General features: G+C 38.1%; 1 protein-coding gene across 13 annotated transcripts in view; it reads left to right on the top strand.

The window, feature by feature from the left end:
• fibcd1a (fibrinogen C domain containing 1a) overlaps nucleotides 1-18831 on the top strand; it is a 153104-nt gene extending 134273 nt beyond the window's left edge. For all 13 annotated transcript variants that reach the window (XM_079636975.1, XM_079636970.1, XM_079636979.1 and 10 more), the window contains 2 exons: nucleotides 7253-7432; nucleotides 15464-18831. In XM_079636975.1, coding sequence (XP_079493101.1) covers nucleotides 7253-7432; nucleotides 15464-15726 — 443 coding nt within the window. In that variant the 3' untranslated portion in view covers nucleotides 15727-18831. The remainder of the gene's footprint in view (nucleotides 1-7252; nucleotides 7433-15463) is intronic.
• The last annotated feature ends 1062 nt before the right edge of the window (nucleotides 18832-19893 follow it).

Genomic DNA, 19893 nt, shown 5'->3' on the forward strand with positions numbered 1-19893 from the left:
TAATAAATCAGTTGATCTCAATCATAAAGCAAAAAATAATACAAGTTATTGAACTGAATTGAATTAACACTGAACTGAATTGAGCTAAATAATGACACTATTATCTTTCTACGGCTGATTTGTAGCAGAATCTCATATTTGCTGAAGTTCGCATCATTAATTCTGTTAATTGTCTTGTTTATTACTGTAAAGCTGCTTTGAAACTATTTCTATTGTATAAATTGCTATTTTCCCTATTTATAGACGAGTAAGATGGCTGCTTGCGTGCGCCACAATATCCCAACATGGTAATTAAGTTTTTACCTTAGCCACAGATGAAATGTTATTTGTTGTGACAGTCCCCACATGAATAAAGGATGTGAATCACGCTGGATCCGATGACACTCGTGTTCAACCTTATTTTTGTCAGTGCCAGTTCAAACATGTTCTGTTGGCACATATTAAATTAGAATTAATTAATTGTCAAGTCATGATGCTGCAGTTAGTACACTTTCTCCTGCCGTTGAGCTCTTGTGCTCATGCTGGATACACAGGTTCAGGTCCAAGCCAAAGTCCTTATGAAGCAAGTTGTTTTATGTGTATATGCATAAAGAGGGATGTTTTTGGTATTATTTACATCATTGTGAGCCAATTAGACTATTGTTATATTTGCCTTTCTATAGCTATTTTTACACCGTATAGAAGTTGCATCTCTTAAACTAAAGATGTATTGTTTACACAGGTTCAAAGAGGTGGTGTGAATATATTAACATGGATTCACAATCTTTTTGCATGTTAAATAGTTATGCCAGTAGAATCATTTACTCAAACGATTCATTCAAAAGCATTGATTCATGCGAGGAAAGCTAAGTGAGTAATTGAATCATTCACTCAAATGATTCATTCAAAACACTGATTAATTCTGGAACAAAAGAAGTGATTAGGTGTGTTGGACTTGAAGTGGCGCTGCACAGACAGATTTGTCATGAAAACTAGCATGTATAAACCTTAATTAAACTATTTAACAATCAATAAAAAATGTATGTATACCTGTATGATATTACGCCGTAGCCACATTGGACCAGCGGTTTGAAAAATGGATCTTCAGCCATTTGTACTGGTGTCCGACACCTTATGGACGTTATTGAGTGCACTCATTGAATCCCATAATGCAACGCAATAACGAGTGCCATCTTCAGGTCCGACGTGCAAATTTACACTCTCTCACACTGCATTGTTGGTATTCTCTAGGCATTGAGCATACATCAGATGTACACTCGTTATTGCGTTGCATTATGGGATTGAATGAGTGCACTCAATAACGTCCACTATGGTGTCGGACACTGTGCACTACAAATGGCTGTCCCCTCAAATAGTGCCGTATTTAAGGGTATAAGGGGGTATTTCGGACACAGCCTTATTTTTTCTTTAACAAAAGTGAATGTCTTCATTCACAGCTGATTTGTTCAAACTATTTCTAGAACTATTTTTGTTTATAGAGCAAAAATAGACAAAATAACTGGCAATATTGTCTCTAAGTTAAGTTACGCAGTATCTTAAAGAAGTTAGTTGCCTAAGAAGTTACTTGATATTAACTTCTTGTTAAATTTATTGTTGCATGAAATTAAAGAAAAATAAATAATTAAAATTGGAACATTTTGTTTTTTAAAGGAACAGAATTGAGATTTTAAGCAACACTTAACCAGAATAACAAAGGATTTTTGCTTTTGTGAATGCTGTAATGAGAAATCAACTCAATTAAATGCACAATGGTGTATTGCATTAGCAGCAGTCATAGATAATTACCCTTCTTTATATTATCTCAGAGCTCATCACTGTCTTTAATTGGATTGGTCAGGAATGTGTGAATGGCCAATGATATAAAGGCAGGTCTGCCTGTTCTGTAGCTTCTAAGTGTTGAGCAAGTTTCCAGAAACACTGTGTTTGTTCCAGTCTCTGGTGGGAGGTCTCCATATGTTCCTTTTAATTGCGCTGTAACAACTGCATTGATGTGAGGTGTAACTACAGATGTGTTTTCAATAGCACACAAACAGCTGTTCTGCCCTAGGTTTTACACCTCGTCCATTTTACCTCAGCTGTTTCCAAAAGCACTGTGCTCCTGTACCTTATTGAGGCTCGTATTTAATGCCCCGATCTGGCGTCTGACAGCGGAAGGCTCGTTGCTTATTCCGCCAGAATCCCTCTGGAGGATCCTGCAGGCGCGACAAGAGACACTTTTTTCGTTCTGAATATGTAAACAAGCGCTGCATCAGGTGTAATTAAATCCCTTTTCTTGATTTGCATATAATTGAGCTCAAGGCCCAAAAATGGATTTCACGAGACAGCTTGGAGCGAGCGTTTCTTGTGCAGACGGGCTTTGGAAAATTAGCAAAATCGATATTGGTGCGGTCGACAGCGCCCACCTGTAAACAGCAGCTTTGATGCGGCGCACTGGGAAGGGACGGGCATGTTAGGTGCGATGATTCATCCTGCAGAGAACTGAAGATGTGCTGGATGCTGTGTCACTGCACTGGCAGGTGTTCAAAGCCCCGTACATCGTGACCTCGGGGCGCAATCGAATGTGCGGATTTCTGTGTTTATATGTGCCATCGTGAGAGTGGAAACCCCTGTGCTGAACTCAAATCTCTCTCCTTCATTTCTCCAATGTCTCGCTTTTGTCTGACAGGGCGCGGGGAACAGCCATGCGAGACGCATCTCATAGAATGGTTGCGGGGAGCAGCAGAGCCCTCACAGAAACGCAGATGGAGCAGCTTGATTAAAAATTAATAGCAGAGGACTGTTGCACGGGGAGAAAATGAGCGCAGCTCTTGGCCTGTCAGAAAGAAATCTGTCCTCCGCTGGCACGGCTCAGCACGAGCCTCCGATTTCACCACTGCCTCACCTCCTCAAGTTCCTCAGTTTAGTTCTAATTGAAACACGAATTGGGCCTCCTTCAAAGAGGCAGCAGAAGAATTGAAACGTGAAATTAAGAATCTCAGAGTCCAGTGGTGACGCAACCAGTCATTTTACTGTTTAGATGCAATACGTGTCCTTCTAAAATACCAGGGTCATGCACCATACAGAACTGAATTGACAATGAATTTTATATTGTTTTTAGGATGGATGGATGGATGGATTTTTTGGATGGATGGATTTTTAGGATGGATGGATGGATGGATGGATGGATGGATGGATGGATGGATAGATAGATAGATAGAGTCATTCATTGATTCTCCTGTCTAACATCTTTTGTGTTTTACGGAAAAAAGAAAATCATAAAAGTTTAAAACAACATAAGGGTGAATGGATGACAGAATTCACATTTTTGGTTGAACTGACCCTTTAATACCAACTATTTAATCATTCAGACCCGACATGAAGCCTTTTAAAGTTAAACGACACTTCAAAGTAGCTTTCACAGAACAATTGATTAATTACTACCTTTACACCTTAGCACTTCATAGCAATTCAGGGCAACATGTTCGCTGTTTTATATATCTCTAAGAAATTATTGTTACTTGGGTTGAGTGAGTCTCTTGAGATTTAATTAAAGTCCTGAATGTAATTATGTAAATTCAGAGGAAATCCACAGTTTAAACATAACTACGGTACTTACATTTCAAAGATTTCTGTTTGATGTCAGAGCATGTTAAATTTTATGCCTGGAGATATGTAAATGTTCATTCCAATAGCCAAAAGACATTCTCCCAAATTTGACTCCTTAGAGTGAAAATATTAAGCTCTGTTTTATAGACAATATACAGAACGAACAGAATTATATTAAACTGATAAACTCTTGACAAGTGCATCTTTTCAGATGATGCTTAATTATTCACACATTTCTCATTTTGTAATCATTCCAACCTCTTTTGTGGGGGTCTGTGAGGAAAGAAGGGATCTTTTGTAAGCGCAAGAAAAACATCTAACACGTTACAACGATTAAAAAAAGCGAAGATATTTGGTGCTTAGACAACACGGCCCATCAAGGCTGTGGAAATGATGTGATGAAAGATTGAGGGGTTTGTGTTTGATTTGGTTGTGTGGACTCAGACGAAAGTCATATCTGCTGTGGAGCGAGCTTCTCCCCGCAGGGCTTTCAGGCGGTAGTTTCGGGGGTAATCAATGCTTCCCAAAAACAGATCAAACTGTCTTTGTGTCAACAACACTGGAAGCTATGAAGTCACCCTGTCTGATATGTTATTGCCTCCATATCCAACTCATCCAACATGTGATTTACAGCAGTCATTCTCAATAGGTTTTGCTTCAGGAACCAGATTTTATATATAGTGGCAACTCAACACAGTGCCAAAAACACACACTGCTGCTGTTGATTATTGCTGCTACTGGTGCTGCAGAGCAAGTATGGACTTGCTACTGCTAATAGGTACACAGACACCCTGCTGTGAGCAAGTAAGATGCTGCTGCATAATCAAACATTCATAAACCCCGCAGCAGATCTAGGCAGGTGGAGCTGGGGGAGGTGGAGGGTTTCAGAGGATTGTGCGCTGCATGATTAGCCTACAGCAAACACTGAATCAGACATTTCAATGTTGACCGGCAATCTCATTGGCTGCTGGATCAGCAGAGGCAAATCAGCTTGTGCCATGCGATAATAATGTGATTGCTTGCAGATTGCATGTAAAGGACCTTTTGTATGATTTAAAAAAAACCCGTATCGTTTCGTTTAAATAGATCGCGGCCATAAAAAGACTAAACCAGGGCACATTGCAAGCTTGTTGACTATACTTATCAAAGTATAGTCAGGTTCAGATCATATCGTGCAACACAATTGGAAGATGGGTCTCGTATCAGGTTATCTGGAACCGTTTGAAACCCCGACCAGGTGAAGATAATCATACGCACATTAGTTTTTAGATGAAGAACGGCACAGCCAGCCCTCTGTCTTTAGCACGCCTGTTCTGATATATCGCACCTCTGTGTAACATTTCTGGGTCCCTGGGTTGAAACAGAAATGACCTTCGAGTGCAAATGGCCTATCCATTTAGTCAGCGCAGAGACCATTAGAAGGGTGTTGGTGCTTAATAGAGCCTGATGTTGCGCTCGGCTGCTGCTGGAACGGTACCACACCAGTCCCCCACCATTCAAAGCCATCATAACCATCTCTGTTATTATGCCAATATCATTTGTACAAATGTTAGTCTATTCTGCAGGACTGCAGGGAGGCAGATAGACTGCTGCTTCTCACCCAGACTGTCATGTAACTTAGGTTCAAAGTGTGGGAAATGTTTCAGACGCAAAGCGGTGAATCTTAAATGATGTTGCAGCCAAAAATAGACTTAATAACAAAAATTTGAAATTTTCACTTAGCAACTAACTCAAAATATGTTGAAGTTGAAGTATTAAAATGACTAAAACTGAAATAAAAATAAAGCCAAATAAAATTAATTTTCTTTAAAAAAAAATCAATAGCTAATAGAGATGCTAAAAGCACAAAAATGACAAAAACTGATTTTTTTTTGGACTAATTATAGATATATATACACACTATATATATATATATATATATATATATATATATATATATATTAACTTTGAATAGCATGCAGTAATTAGTCCCAAATTTTTATTTTTAGAAGATATCATGAATCCCTCTTACTTTTCAATCCCTCCCTTCAAACGACTCATACATAACGATACATAACGGCCACTTTTTATTATCCAATCAATTCCTGATTAATAAAATAAAGTCCCTCCTTATTTTTTTCTCACTGAATATCTTGTTTCACTCTGAAATTTGCCAGTTTATGCAAATGAAATGGGTTGTGATTGGCTTCACGTTGACTTAAAAACAATATCTCAGTGTCAGTGCTAATGTTAATAATTGTTATAACCCGTAGCTCTTTTTTTGTAGATATCTAATGACTGTTGAACATCTGTTAGGCACAGTGTGATGCTTTTTAAGCAACTCATTCTGTTTAGCAAATATGGCCGCATGCAGCTAAAGTTTATTCACCTAACACCCTACCCAAACATGCGCTGCGGTCCACAACAGCTGAAGACCAGCAGCAAGCTACGATTAGACCTAGCAAAACTCTGCTGTATTGATTTTCTGTCCTGGGGGTGCAACGCACATGCCAGTGAACGGGCTACAAAGGGAATTCATTTGTAGGCAAGCACATTAGTTTCCTGTCAAGCACCTCTCCTCCTCCTGTGTGAAAACTGGGTGGAATATTAAGAGCAGAACTTACTAGAATCTGGGTCTCCCGTTGAGATATTGATCCCAGGAAGTAGACCAGAGTCCTTCAAGCCGGTCTTAGCTAAGAATGAGAAGTTATGTCTCTAGCAGACCCGCCCCTCTGAGGAAGAAGACGTGCATTTTGTGCTTTCAGATTCACAATGTTGCGTCTCTTACTATAGAACTTTGCTATGAATGTTGCAGTGGAATATTAAAGTTCACTGCTAGTTCTTTTCATGTTAAAGTAAGAAGTTTCAAAACAAAGCAGGAGTTAGCCAATAGGAGTGACAATCTCAATGCTAATTCGCTAATGGTTTCACTAGTATCAAGACTTTAAAGGCAGCAGACTAGGGAAATATATATATATATATAACCACTGTTCCTGTAACTTTGAACTTGCAAGCTATGCTTCAAACGGTGTCTCTGGGAACATTTAGTGCCTTTGCTATCTTTTTGTATCCTGTTCCTTGTTTGTGAAGGGTGATGATATCTTGTCTCAACTTTTTGGACCATTCTTTTGACTAACTTAGCCATATTTCTAACATGCAGTCAAACGTGACACACACCAACCTAGCCAGTTCAGATATATCATGTGTTCTAGCTTAAGCACACCTGGTGCAACTAATGAAGCCCTTGATCATTCGCATCAGATGGGCTTGAGACAACACCTGTTTTGCAGATTTGTGCTGTTGTGAGGGATTCTATTCAGGGGGTTGAATAATTTTGAGACTGCAGAAGGGGAAACCACTTGTTGTGTTGAGCAATTTCAATTACTTTTGTTTGATTTCCTCATTGCAAACAGCTGAAAGTCTGTCAATTTGGCAATTAACCTGATTTGTAATGGGGGTTAAATAATTTAGATTACAATATATATAATAAACACATTTCTGTCCCACTAGCAGTCCCAAATAGAATTGGCCAAAATGTATTTTGTTAATAACAAACTACATGATTTGAGGTATCAATTATGTTTGTAGCACAAGCTGGTCACCCAAACACTCTTTCCACCTTCTTTATATTCAAATAAATCTCATCTGCACATTTTGTTCATTAACTTAATCTAAATCTCTTTTTCAGGCATGAAACGAATCCATGCACTTACCATTCAAGCCAACTACGAGCTGAGGATTGACCTGGAGGACTTTGAGAACAGTACCTCCTTTGCGCAGTACGGCTCTTTTGGAGTGGGTTTGTTCTCTGTTGACCCAGACGAGGATGGCTACCCACTGAGCATCGCGGACTACTCCGGCACTGCAGGTATGATTCACACTATTCTGCCTTTGACCGAGAGTTCCTGTGCTTACCTGCAGCGTGGAGCCAAAAACTATTACATTTATTGAGAAGGCAGAGGTCTCGCAGAAAGCCATAGGTCATAGTGTCCTGCTTTTAAAGCTCTGTATTCTTAAGACATCCTGCACAACAGCAATTCAATTGTGGACCTGCATTGATGCCTGGAGCCAAAGTTCATGTCAGGTTTAATAGGGAGCCTCAGGTAAATGCTGGTAAAAGTTCTTTGGCTGATATGTAGTCTCGCCTAGACAGACTTCTGACAGATTATCTGGCCATAAACATCCACTTTAGACCATGACAGACAATTTAACTGACATGGAAGGTGTCAGAAATCATATTTGTTTTATGTTTATGTTTTTCCATTTAGGGACATAAATCAGAAATATCAGCAGTCTTTGCAAATGTTTGCACAGAAAAACATAGCAAAAAATGAACATAGAAATTAGCATACAATTATGAATTCATGATCCGAATTACTGTTCGCCCCAAAAGTAATATGTATTGATTATTTCACCGGCAGAAAACAGTGAATGTAATGTAAAATGCTGTATACATACTGAATGAAGAAACAGACTAAATAAAGTAAAAATAATCTAGTAAAAATTATGGTAAGCTTACTTTAAAAAGTAAATGTGTATATATATATATATATATATCAATTTATAACAAATATAACAAGCCCACATTATATATATATATATACTGTTTCTGTGTTTAAAACAAGCCCGCATTTGCACAGACAGGAAATCCAAACTTAGTGGCCTGAGTTGCACCCAGCAAAACAAAAAAGCTCAACCTAGAATAGAAACTATCATGAGAATCACAAGACTAATTTAAAGTTTCCTGCCCTGTTGTCAGTGGCGTTCAGATATATTCCTGTGGCACGCAAAGCAACAGAGGCCACGGGTTATCGTCTGTGCCGAGGCAAAATGATGAGCAATTCTCAATGCTTCACCTGCGCTGTCGCCGGGGCCTCTTTTTAACGTTAATTGGGTCCCGCACTCTATTATTCTCAGGTGTTTTTCCCCGAGCACTGCCCTCCACGCAGGGGCCGGACGCGGGCGTGACCTTCGCAGTGTGCCGGAAAGGGCAGGGATAATGAAGCCGTAGAATACATCTATGGCATTCCAATAAAGCAGGCACTAGGCTTATTATGGGAGACGTAAACAAACACTCCTATTAACATAAATCAAGAGGAGAATACTGCATCCATGCGTCTAATTAGCAAGGCTGTCTTAAACATCCCCCGCTGGAGGAGTCATGCCACATTGATTCCCAATCTTATCAATTACGTCTTGTTTGGACTCTTACGCAGCTGTCTCGGTTTAAAATGCATGCATGGTTGTTTAAAGCATTAATGTGTACATGAATGGTAGGTTGGACTGACCGTAAGCATTAAATCACATTTTGATTTTTTCGTCTGAGCTGTGCTTGCTCAAGTAGGAAACTTAGTTTTGAATAAAACGCTGAGAGAGATCAACACAGATCGAATGTTTCAGCACAATGAAATCAAACTGCCATTTTTTAAGAGTAAGCAGCAGTGTGGAACAAAACAAAAGGAGTAAACACCTAAACACACAACTTCGCAGACCCAAAATGAGGTTTCTGGAGGGCAACATTGTGAGATGTCCTTGACACCTTTAATAATGGTTTGTCAAACATATAGCAAGTCCCTCCTCAGAGTCCAACCTTCACAGAAATTAGAAAGGGAAAATTCTGACACAAGGTCAATAGTAAAAGGCACATTGCGGCCATAAAATCAAACGTGAAAACAATTGAATGCGGCAGGCAGCTCAAAATTCAAAAGCAGGATTTTAATTTATTCACACTTTACCACAAAGTATCCTTTTCTCTGACACTAATGATGAACTAGAAAAACGTGTTGATCATCTCTGTGGGGCGGATACCTCGTATATCCATGTTTCATAATTTTATTATTTTTAATTAATCACTACTATTAGTCACGCTGTGGAAGCTTGTTTCCGCCAAGGAATAAAAAACTGCAAAAGATAAGGGTATAGACTTTTTATCTTAACATTCTGACTTCTTTTTCTCACACTTGCGAGTTTACATCTCGCAACTCTGACTTTTTTTTCTCAGAATCGTGTGATGTAAAGTCGCAATTGTGAGTTATAATGTCAGAATTGCGAGATATAAACTGACTTTTTTTCTCATTTTCTCTATAACACACAATTTTCATGCAATTCTGAGAAAAGATTGCTCGATGTAAACTTGAAATTGTGAGAAAAAGTCAAAATTGTGAGATAAAATGTCACAATTACAGTTTAAATGTTTTCATTTAAACAAAATGCGGTGCAGCGAAAAGGGGAGGCATGTTCCGGCGCAAACGTTCCCTGGTGCTATTTTGCGGTTTCCAAAAACAATTCTGCCACTGACCAGGAAAAACCTAGTCTAAAGTCAGTGGTGAGTTGCGCGTGTTATTCATATGCTATTTTAAGGGCGCAGGCTTGGCCATAATGTGCACATCGCGCATACACTTTGATTCTCACATCTACACAGACACAGCAGTTTTCATTTGTGAAATTTATACATTATTACAAGGAAAAATATTTACACATGAGGGAAATCATTGTTGTGTCCATGAAGATGTGAAGAAATTAATCTAGCTTACACATTTACCCAAATTATTATACGCCTGTTTAAACAAAGCTTATTTCGGTGGGTTTCTCCCATCCCCATACAATGTCACTTCTCTGTCTTTTATGGCCCTGACGAGAACGTCGGTCTCCTCGGCTGTGAACCGCTCCTGGTGTGCGCTTGGGAAATCCGCCGTCATAATAGCAATCCGCCATGGAACAAGCGCGTCTGCTCTTAAAGGGAATGTGAGAGGACGCTCTGATTGGTTATTTCACATTACGACCAAACCACACCTATGAATAATGAAGCTACTTCAGACCAACACGTTTTAGATTTGCGCCGAGATCCACCCACAAAGTTACTTGCGTTTCGCGTTTGATACTTGCGCTTCAGATTGTTAAAATAGGGCCCACAGTGATTAATTATTTAAAAAATACAGTGTTTTTTCCATTTTCAAAAGTAGCATATTTGGAGGATACAAGGTTTCAGTCCAACAGCGATGTGATATAGTATTTGAGTAATAATACTATTTAAAAATGAATAAATAAAAAGTCACCTTTAATTATATATAAATATTTAGAAAAAAAACATTGATTCGATTTCTGTTGTCGAAGCAAAAATAGACAAAGTAACGTCTCGGTTACGTATGTAACCCTCGTTCCCCGAATTGTCGGTACGTGACGTTGAACATGAGCGACTGGAAGCGAACTGGTTATATTGTGTTTAAAATATAAGTTATTCAATATTACCTTCTTTTTTATGGAACTGGTGTATAGAAGTCTTGAAAAACGTTTAAAAAAAAATCTTTTCAAGTTTGAAGGTTTATAGGCCTTACGGATGGATGGAATAACATGCACTCATGAATTGATGCACTATAAGAACAAAACTTTAAATAGGAAATATAATTACTTGTAACGCCTTGAAAATGTACCAAAATATGTGGCATGCAAAACCACAGAGAATCTCATTCATCCGGGCCATTAGTAAAAGACTAAACCGTCCAAGTTACTTCTTTAGCAGACATCTAAAACTGTGCAGAGCAGCTGTCTGAAAGTGTTTTAGCGATTGTGCGCTGATGCTGATGTACCGATTTGATATGACATTATTTCAATATGACAGTGCATCCCTGTGGAGATTTTGATGAGCCATACCCCAGAATCCTCTGTTTTTCATAAATTACTGTGATGTTTTTTTTGCAACTGAGATAAAACAAAACAAAATCTTTTGGTGTAAAAGTGTTCCTCACACACCCTGTCCTTGCATGCGAGAATTTTCATATCATAACTGCTTGCATATCATAACACAAGCGTGGTGTCTTTAATGCTACTCTGTTTAATGAAAGGCCTTTACGATAGCGTAGAGAAAGAGCGCTCAGCCACAGCAGGGATCTCGGGGAAGAAATAATTACCTGAGATGAGTTTTTACACCCATGATGCCCTGATCTCGGTAAACACTCTGAGTACTAATACAGTGCCAACTTCAAAGCATGCTAATGACAGTTTTGCAAGTGCACAGAAATGTTTTCACTACCATTAGGGAGGCCAGAGTATGAAGCGAAATTGCATGTGAGCGTTTGATTATTTTGTAACAATGCTTGTCCAAGTAGAGGAGTGTATAATTTCTCTCTGATGTTGCAGTGTTTTTCGGCATTTATGCGATTATGCATTCATGCGCATACCTAATGACTCGTATCGCCCTCCTGAGTGGGTCTGTCTCAAGACATTTCAGAAAAGTCTGAGATGCACCTTCATGCTGATACACGCTACACACCCCCTCAAGTGCACAAATTGTGAGGTCTATTTTGCACAGAATCTGCAATTTACTGCAATGATTAATCATTTCGTTCTAGCAAATGAAAATTTTTTCCAGCATTGTTTGTATGATTGGAGATTCTATGAATATTGCAACATACTAGTATTACGCAGGCAGTTGGTAAAGATTTGCTCTTATAAAGAGTGAAGGATTTCCTGCCAGCAGCTTTCCCTAACTAAGGTTGTTAGCTCGTTTCCAAAGCTAGTTAGGCTAGGTACACCAGCTTAAACTGGTTAAAACTGACCACAGTGTTCAAATTCATGTTTAGCCGCTTATATTGGCATAGATAATTACAGCCATTGCATATTTAAAACAGTAATACCCTAAACTAATATTGACAAACTGTATATCATTTGAAAGCTTAAAATCTCTAGTTTACATATTTGGTGACTGATTTTCAAAATAAATGACAGAGGAGCCGTAATTTATCAATTTGCAACAAGAATATTTTCATACTCCTAAGGCGTGTTCAGACCTTTATTTTGAAATAGTGATGAACATGAAAAATCATGAAAGAATGGTAGAAACCTCAGTTTGTTTTCATGCCAAGAGTTCAAAAGATAGCATCCATTTAATAGATTCAGCATTTGTGATGTGGCAGCGAGCTATAATGCACATACGTGTTCTTTTTGTGTTTCTTAGAGGTTGAATTCATTTCAAAATCTGCCAAACTTCCAATACTACTTCTGAATAGGATGTCTACTTCATAAATTATATGACAATTGTAAATTTAATGGTTCAGATCACTCAAACAACATATGGAAATGGAGGCGCCCTTATGGACAGTAATGTCAACTAGTGGAAAAGTGTGGTACTGCGCCCAAACAAAATCTTACTAAAAGCTTATTTTTTGAGATATCAACCTAAAATTTGAAACACAACTTGTTCAGATTTTTGGCTTTGATTTTTTAGCATTTTTAGAGTCCTCCAAGTTTTGAAAATATATATTTTATATAAAATATGTATAATTAAATTTTTAACATTGTACACTCTCAAAAATGCTGGGTTGTTTCAACCCAATTTTGGGTCAAATATGGACAAACCCCAAACGTTGGGTTAAAAATTTAATTTAAAAATTTAACCCAACAGCTGGGTTTGTCCATATTTGACCCATAATTGGGTTGAAACAACCCAGCATTTTTTAGAGTGTACATTTTCATAAACTCAAACTTCTATAACTTTTTTTCTGTTTAACTTTCTTAATTTATTTCACTTCTACAAAAATCTGCCAAATGTCTTCTTTAAAACAAGACCAATCTTACATCTATATTCTAGAATTACAACCATTTAAGTTCGGAATGTGCATTTTCATGTCTATTAAAAAAAGGGGGTGCCGCTTAAGGGGTAAAAACATGATAGTTGATACTGTTGACCAACATGGCTGAACCATGTAGGCCATCTAGACCAGCTTTTTGTTCTGACCAGCAAATGACTGTAAATAGCTAGCTCGAGACCCATCTTAAGGAAAACCCACCCCAAAATGAAAATTCTAACAATTCACTCACCCTCATGTCATTCATTCCAAACCAGCATGACATTTTTTTGTTATCTGTGAAAGAAAATGTTGGTAGCCAAACAGTTTCGGTTCCCATCCCCTTCCATTATACGGATGTCAATTGGAACCGAAACGGTTTGGTTGTCAATGTTTTTTTTCCAATATTAGTTTGACAGAAAAAAAAAAAAAGACAATCACACCGGTTTGGAACGGCATGATAGTCTAATAGTCTGATAGTCTAACGGCCGACAGTCTAAAATGGTAAAGTCTTAGCCGGTTTAAGCTAGCTGGATTCTCATCTTAGACCAGCTTGAAACTGCCAACGACCATAAATGACCATCTTTTAACCTTTTAAACCTGCTAAAACCATGTAAAGCAATCTCCTGTAGTGTTTTTTTTCTGCTGGTAATCTCCACAGCTGTTCATGGGTCTCCTTTCACAGTCCAGATGCTGTCATTTTATACCCCTATCATTCTGCTGATTCGTTATCTGCTAGACCACAATGATGAATCTATGAGGCACCAGAAACAAGTTTATGATGTGTAACACACTTTACAATATGACATAACGCCGTCAATTGGATCTCCTTTGTCCCAATAAAACGGCTATCACGATACATGTTGCAGCAGGGTAGAATTAGAGTCAGAGGAAGAGGACAGGAGGAGGGTTTTACTGCAAGGCTGGCAATAAAAAGCTGATCTTGTCAGCGTGGCCGGGCCCAGCGGAGCCGGGCGGTATGGAGGCAGGAAACTGGGATTAGATTAGCCTAGCTGCACACTGCAACATTACGTCCCTGAGACATACATCACAGAGCTTAATAAGGGCACATTAGCGGCAACGCGTTAAAACGCTCCCCTCTTTGGTTTCTGTCTCTCTCCACATCACTAGCAGAGCTAGCAATCTCAATATGCAGATGTAAACATGCTAAGCTTATTGTGAAATGTGTGTCCAATTTATGTTTTACTGCTCAAAATATGAGCCTATAAGCAGTTTTAGCATCCCTATTCTAAGGAATTTGATTGTATGAATTGAAAGCTATAAAAAGCAAGTATAAATGCATAAATGTAGGCTATGCTACAGTATATTATGTGCATAAAGGTTTTAAAATACACTACCATTCAAAATTTGGGGTCACTTTGACTTTTTATGTTTTTGCAAGTCTCTTCTGCGCACCAAGGCTGCGTTAATTTGGTAGAAAATACAGTAAAACAGAAATATTGTGAAATATTATTACAATTTAAAATAGAACTAGAACCTATCACCTGAAGAAAAAGGATTTTTTTTCCCTTCAATTTAGGACGAAACACATTTTTGATGAATAGAAAGTTAAAAAGAACAGCATTTGTTTTAAATAGAATTTATATTTTCAATGTAAAAGCCTTAACTGTCTCTTTTAATCAATTTATTGCATCCTTGCTGACTTTTGAACAGTTGTGTATTAACATTACATTTTTACATGGCTTGGTTGAATTCTAATGTAGAATGCGGTCTGCTATTTCTTGATAACAGAGCGCTGCTAAGTTATAACACACCGTTGCCATGGAAAACAGAGGGTTGTATTCGCTATAACAACCGCCTTGCTATACATTATCCCTTACTTATAAAACGCATTTTCAAGCACAGGACAGTTTAAATCACTAAATTTGAAATGATACAATACAGTTGCATTGTTTTCTTTCAAACGTAAGATACATTATACATCCCATTACAGTTACAATATTTAATTGAAATATTTTAGTCATCATTATTGCATTGCAGAAACAAATTAAAAATGTACATTTTACATAATATTTGTGTATGTGTATGCTTGTTTTGAGGTTCCATGGATGCCTTAGAAGGCCGCTTGTAGACTTTAGACAGCAAGGCAGCTCACTAGGTTTTGGAACAAAACTTCTTTGTTGAAACCCTGTGTACTGCAGTTTCTAAACTTTCCATGATACGGATAAACAAAGACGTTGCGGTTGAGTGACTCACTTGTTCTTTTGTTTCTGTCTTTTTTCCTCACCGTCCCTGTCTATCACACGCTCACGCTTCCACCCTTCCTCTGTCTTTCTCAATCTTTCTTTCCATCACGCATCGATCTGACGCTGCAGGCGACTCGCTGCTCAAACACAACGGGATGAAATTCACCACTAAGGACAAGGACAACGACCACTCTGAGAATAACTGTGCGTCCTTCTACCACGGCGCCTGGTGGTACCGCAACTGCCACACTTCCAACCTCAACGGACAGTACCTGCGCGGCCAGCACACCTCGTACGCCGACGGCATCGAGTGGTCGTCCTGGACGGGTTGGCAGTACTCGCTGAAGTTCACCGAGATGAAGATCAGGCCGACCAAGGAGGAGAATAAATGAGCGAGAACTAGAAAACTTGACTAGAACAACTCAAAAGATGGCTGTAGGTGTTAGAGACACTCGGTGCATAAACGCAAGAACTTTATAGCGACAACCTCTTTCTCATGTTTCTGTTTCTATCCATCTTTCAATCCCCGTTTTCCCACCATCTTGTAGTGTTCGTGCTAATGCCCAGTGGGCTGTTGTTTTTCTCTTGATCTGCTGTTCACATCTCTGAATATTATTATGACGAAACATTGCAGGTATTGTCAAAATGTACTAATGAAAAAAAAAACAGTAGATGTTGTGTAAAAAAAAAAGAAAAGAAAAAACAAAAACAAAAAAACTTCTGTAGCTGTGAAATTTAGCAAGATTGTGTAGCTTTTTATAAAAAATAAAGACTTTTAACTCTTCTCAAACATCCGACAGAGAGGCAGCTTGTCCTATGTTATTTTCATTCAGTGCTTAATAATCAATAACTCGTAGTTAAACATGACAAGGTTGCCATTGGTGTGTCCAGCCACCGCTGTAATATCTGGGAGGTAACTACTTTTCCCCACATGTCGAGTAAATACGTTATTGACCACCAGGGATGCTCAAAGAGAATATGTGTCACAGTGGTGGCTTTCAGAGTGATGGGCCAATACAGGCACATTTTTCACTCTTGACAGGTCAGTCGGTGGAAGGTTTATCAATGGAGAAGCTAAACGTCTCTCAGAAAACACAGTAACCCTTTGGTGTTACTGCCGGTTAGCAGAGTGTTGGGTTTTATCTTATGCACAGTAGGTCGGGTTCACCTGAAATCCCAGTGAGATGGATTGACTGAGCTTAAGGCTTAATCTTGGAGGAGATCTGAGAAGTGAACTTGGGTTGAACTGCTTTTATTGTTGTGAACAGACTGACTCTTCTGTTTTTATTGTCAGATCACCGGGAGATCGTTTCAGTAGCTCGTCGGTTTGCCACCAATATATTCTCATGCATTCATTTAATGTAATTTGTTTGAGATAAATTGGGAAATTTCTGAAATAAAAAGGAATAGTTTACCCTAAAATGGGTCAAGATCTAAATTACATTTCGGCATTTTAAAGAACACGTATTTTATTATATTGTCGCAAGTAATGCTTTGACATACAACAATACAACAGTTCAATAGATTTTCAGTGACTCTTTCTGCACGCCATATCGTTATGCCAGTAGCTGGGGGCAAATGACTTTATGGGTGAATCATTTACTCAAGTGAGTAATGGATCATAGAATGTTCAAATACTCTGATTCATTCAAGAATGAAAGAAGTGGCTGACTGAATTGTTGAATCATTTACTCAACCACTTTGTTCATAAATGCTGATTCATACAAGAACGGATCAAGTGACTCTTTATGAGTGAATCACTGAATCATTCACTCACCTGATCTTTTCAAAATAATGAATCATTCAGGAAGAAACACTAGCCGCCGCTGTTGTGCAACGGCTCTATTTTGATTCCATATGGATCTATTTTCATTTGTGAAGCAAAAGTACACCAAGTGTATGGCAATACTGTCAAAAAATGCAATTGACTCAATCTTGTTTATTGAACGGTTGTATAAAATCATGAGGGTGAGTAACTGATTGAACTGATTTTGGGGTAAACTTATGTTTCATCTATTTGTATTTGTTTGCTTTTTTATCTATGCAGACTTGACTCACTAACTTTCTCTTGTCTATTTAATTTACGGCACTGACAATGAGCATATGTTTCCTTTCCAAACCATAAACTTGCAATGTCCTTTTATTAATTTACTTTGGTTGTTATGTGTGTTTGTATTAGTTTTGATAACACAATATTGAACATGTTCTATTTGTATACTAATGCCATTTATCATGCGATGTCCATGTTAGCGAAGATGACCCAGTGTTTAGAATGTGAAAATCGGTTTCATAACTTTATTTGTATCTTCATATTTGATGTGATTGTACATTGATTATCCTGTCAAAGATGAACATTGTCTGCACTTTAAACAGCAACGTCAAAATAGTCACTTCTGTTTCGAAATGTTTTACAATCACTTTTATATCTATATTGGATGGAAATCAAAGAAATAGTTTTATGAATCAAAGGATAACTTATCCCTCAGAGTATTTTAAGAATGCAACGCATTTCAATATCAACCTGCTTTATTGATCAAATGTTTATCTATGCTCAAATGGCTAACTTATCGTATATACTGCAATGCCAACCCCTACTGAAGAACCAATTCACCAACGTCAAAGGAACTCGAAACTACAACAGAGCAAACAGATGTCACAGCCCAACCAAACTGATGCGTTTTGATCAAGTTTGTGACACATTCTCGCTCAATAAAGAGAACTGCAGGCATTTCTGTGAGGTGAAATTGTTTAAGATGAACGCCGCTATGCAGATTGACTTTCACGGTCAATTCCCTCTGGAAACTGTAGGAGGGATGTCTATGCTCCAGCTGTCCTAGCATGCACATTCAAAATAAAGTGAAAAACGTCAATAAAAGACATCCCCGCACCTCATCACGCCATGTTTTTCTTGCTCTCCACAGGTGTATTGAAATAAATTTGATGTTGAAATGTGAAATGTGGTCTGCAATGAGAGAGATTGGTTTTGTTGCGCTAAAGGACAGAAGGTGTGACGGCTACAGCTTTTGGGGAAATACAGATTGTCAGTTCGTGGCCCCTAGTTGCTCTCTGTGAACTTCTTGGAACTCAGGAACCCCTGCCGATGGCCTCTCAAACTACACCTGCCTGCTGAGAGCGCTTGCCAGTCATCCATGTAAATAATTTAACCGTGAAATTGAGCATGTCTTGCAGTATAACAACACCCCAGGATGACAAGAGGATGTTTTCCATTCTTTACACACCTTGCCCTTCCTAACATCCCCCAAACCTTCAAACCCGTCATTTGTGACCGGCTATGAAAGCGAACGCAGATCTACAGTATACAATTTAACACTCGGTGGTACGCTCTGCTATGAGTTACCGTACAATGGACTCGGTTTCAATTTCTAGCCATTTTTTATGGTCTTGTATTAGCCGTTTTTTTGTTGTTGTTGATCATTAAAATGTGTTTCATGTTCACAGTGACATTTAATAAACATCCACAGTTTCTAACATACTTGCTTTCGGTGTGACTGAAGCATTTCCTGCGACGGAAAAAAATAAAACGAATTCCTCCTCAGCAGTTTGGGAGTGAATGTCAGCCGAGGTCAGCTCATTAGCTGGTAATTGACTAGGTAGGCCGATAATAAATCCTTAGGTAAAGCTTCTTTTAATGTGAATATTGTGACACATCACATTTGCCTTGCTTTTAAATATTTGCAAGAGTGCCAATCTCAGGCCCAGATAGCATAATGAGGCTCTCAGCTGATGAATGTTTCAGGAATGTCGTGAAAATGTATGACATTAAATGGAGGAAAGGAGAGATTTCACCTTTTTATGTGACTATGGAAAGGAAAATGGTTCATATCATCATGCAGCATTCATTTTCATAAGGCGACAGCAGCCTACTTTTTTAACATTTTATTTGATTTCCTGATATAACTATGTGTTACCTGACGTATATGACTGGGTATAAATCTCAAAAAAAAGAAAAAAAAGACCCATTAATTTTTTTAAAGCATTAGCGGCACAAATGCTACCATGTTTGCAAATGCTTGGTAAACTATAACATAAAATAGTATGAATAGTAGTTCTAAAATGTCTGTATCTACCAAGGATGGTGACATTCCATTTTGGATTTCCATCTCAGAAATATTAACCTAAAATGCAACATTTTGTAATTTGTTGAATTGATATTCAAGTCACTGTGGTATGTTATTAAAATGACACCTAGAAAGTGACATCACTAGGGCCCTATTATATTTATTTAGTTCATCCTTATAACCCAGTTCATGGAAAGTACCCAAGTTAAATAATATAATAAAAACTTTTTTGAAAAGGTTATTAGCTCTGCAAAGGGACACTTTACACCAATTTCTATTTAAATGGAGAGTCCGCCAATGCCCCGTGTTAAAAAAAAGCACCCCTAAAAAAATCCAATATGCAAATGTTTTACTCTTTTAGATCTCATTTATTATTTTAATTTATTCTAATTTGTTCATTTTCTTTAAGATCTATATACAGTATGTACTACCATTCAAAAGATCGGGTACATGGGTACGATTTTTTTTTTTAAATAGTCT

Source organism: Phoxinus phoxinus, assembly GCF_949152265.1.
Source record: "Phoxinus phoxinus genome assembly, chromosome: 15".
NCBI classification, from domain to species: domain Eukaryota; kingdom Metazoa; phylum Chordata; class Actinopteri; order Cypriniformes; family Leuciscidae; genus Phoxinus; species Phoxinus phoxinus.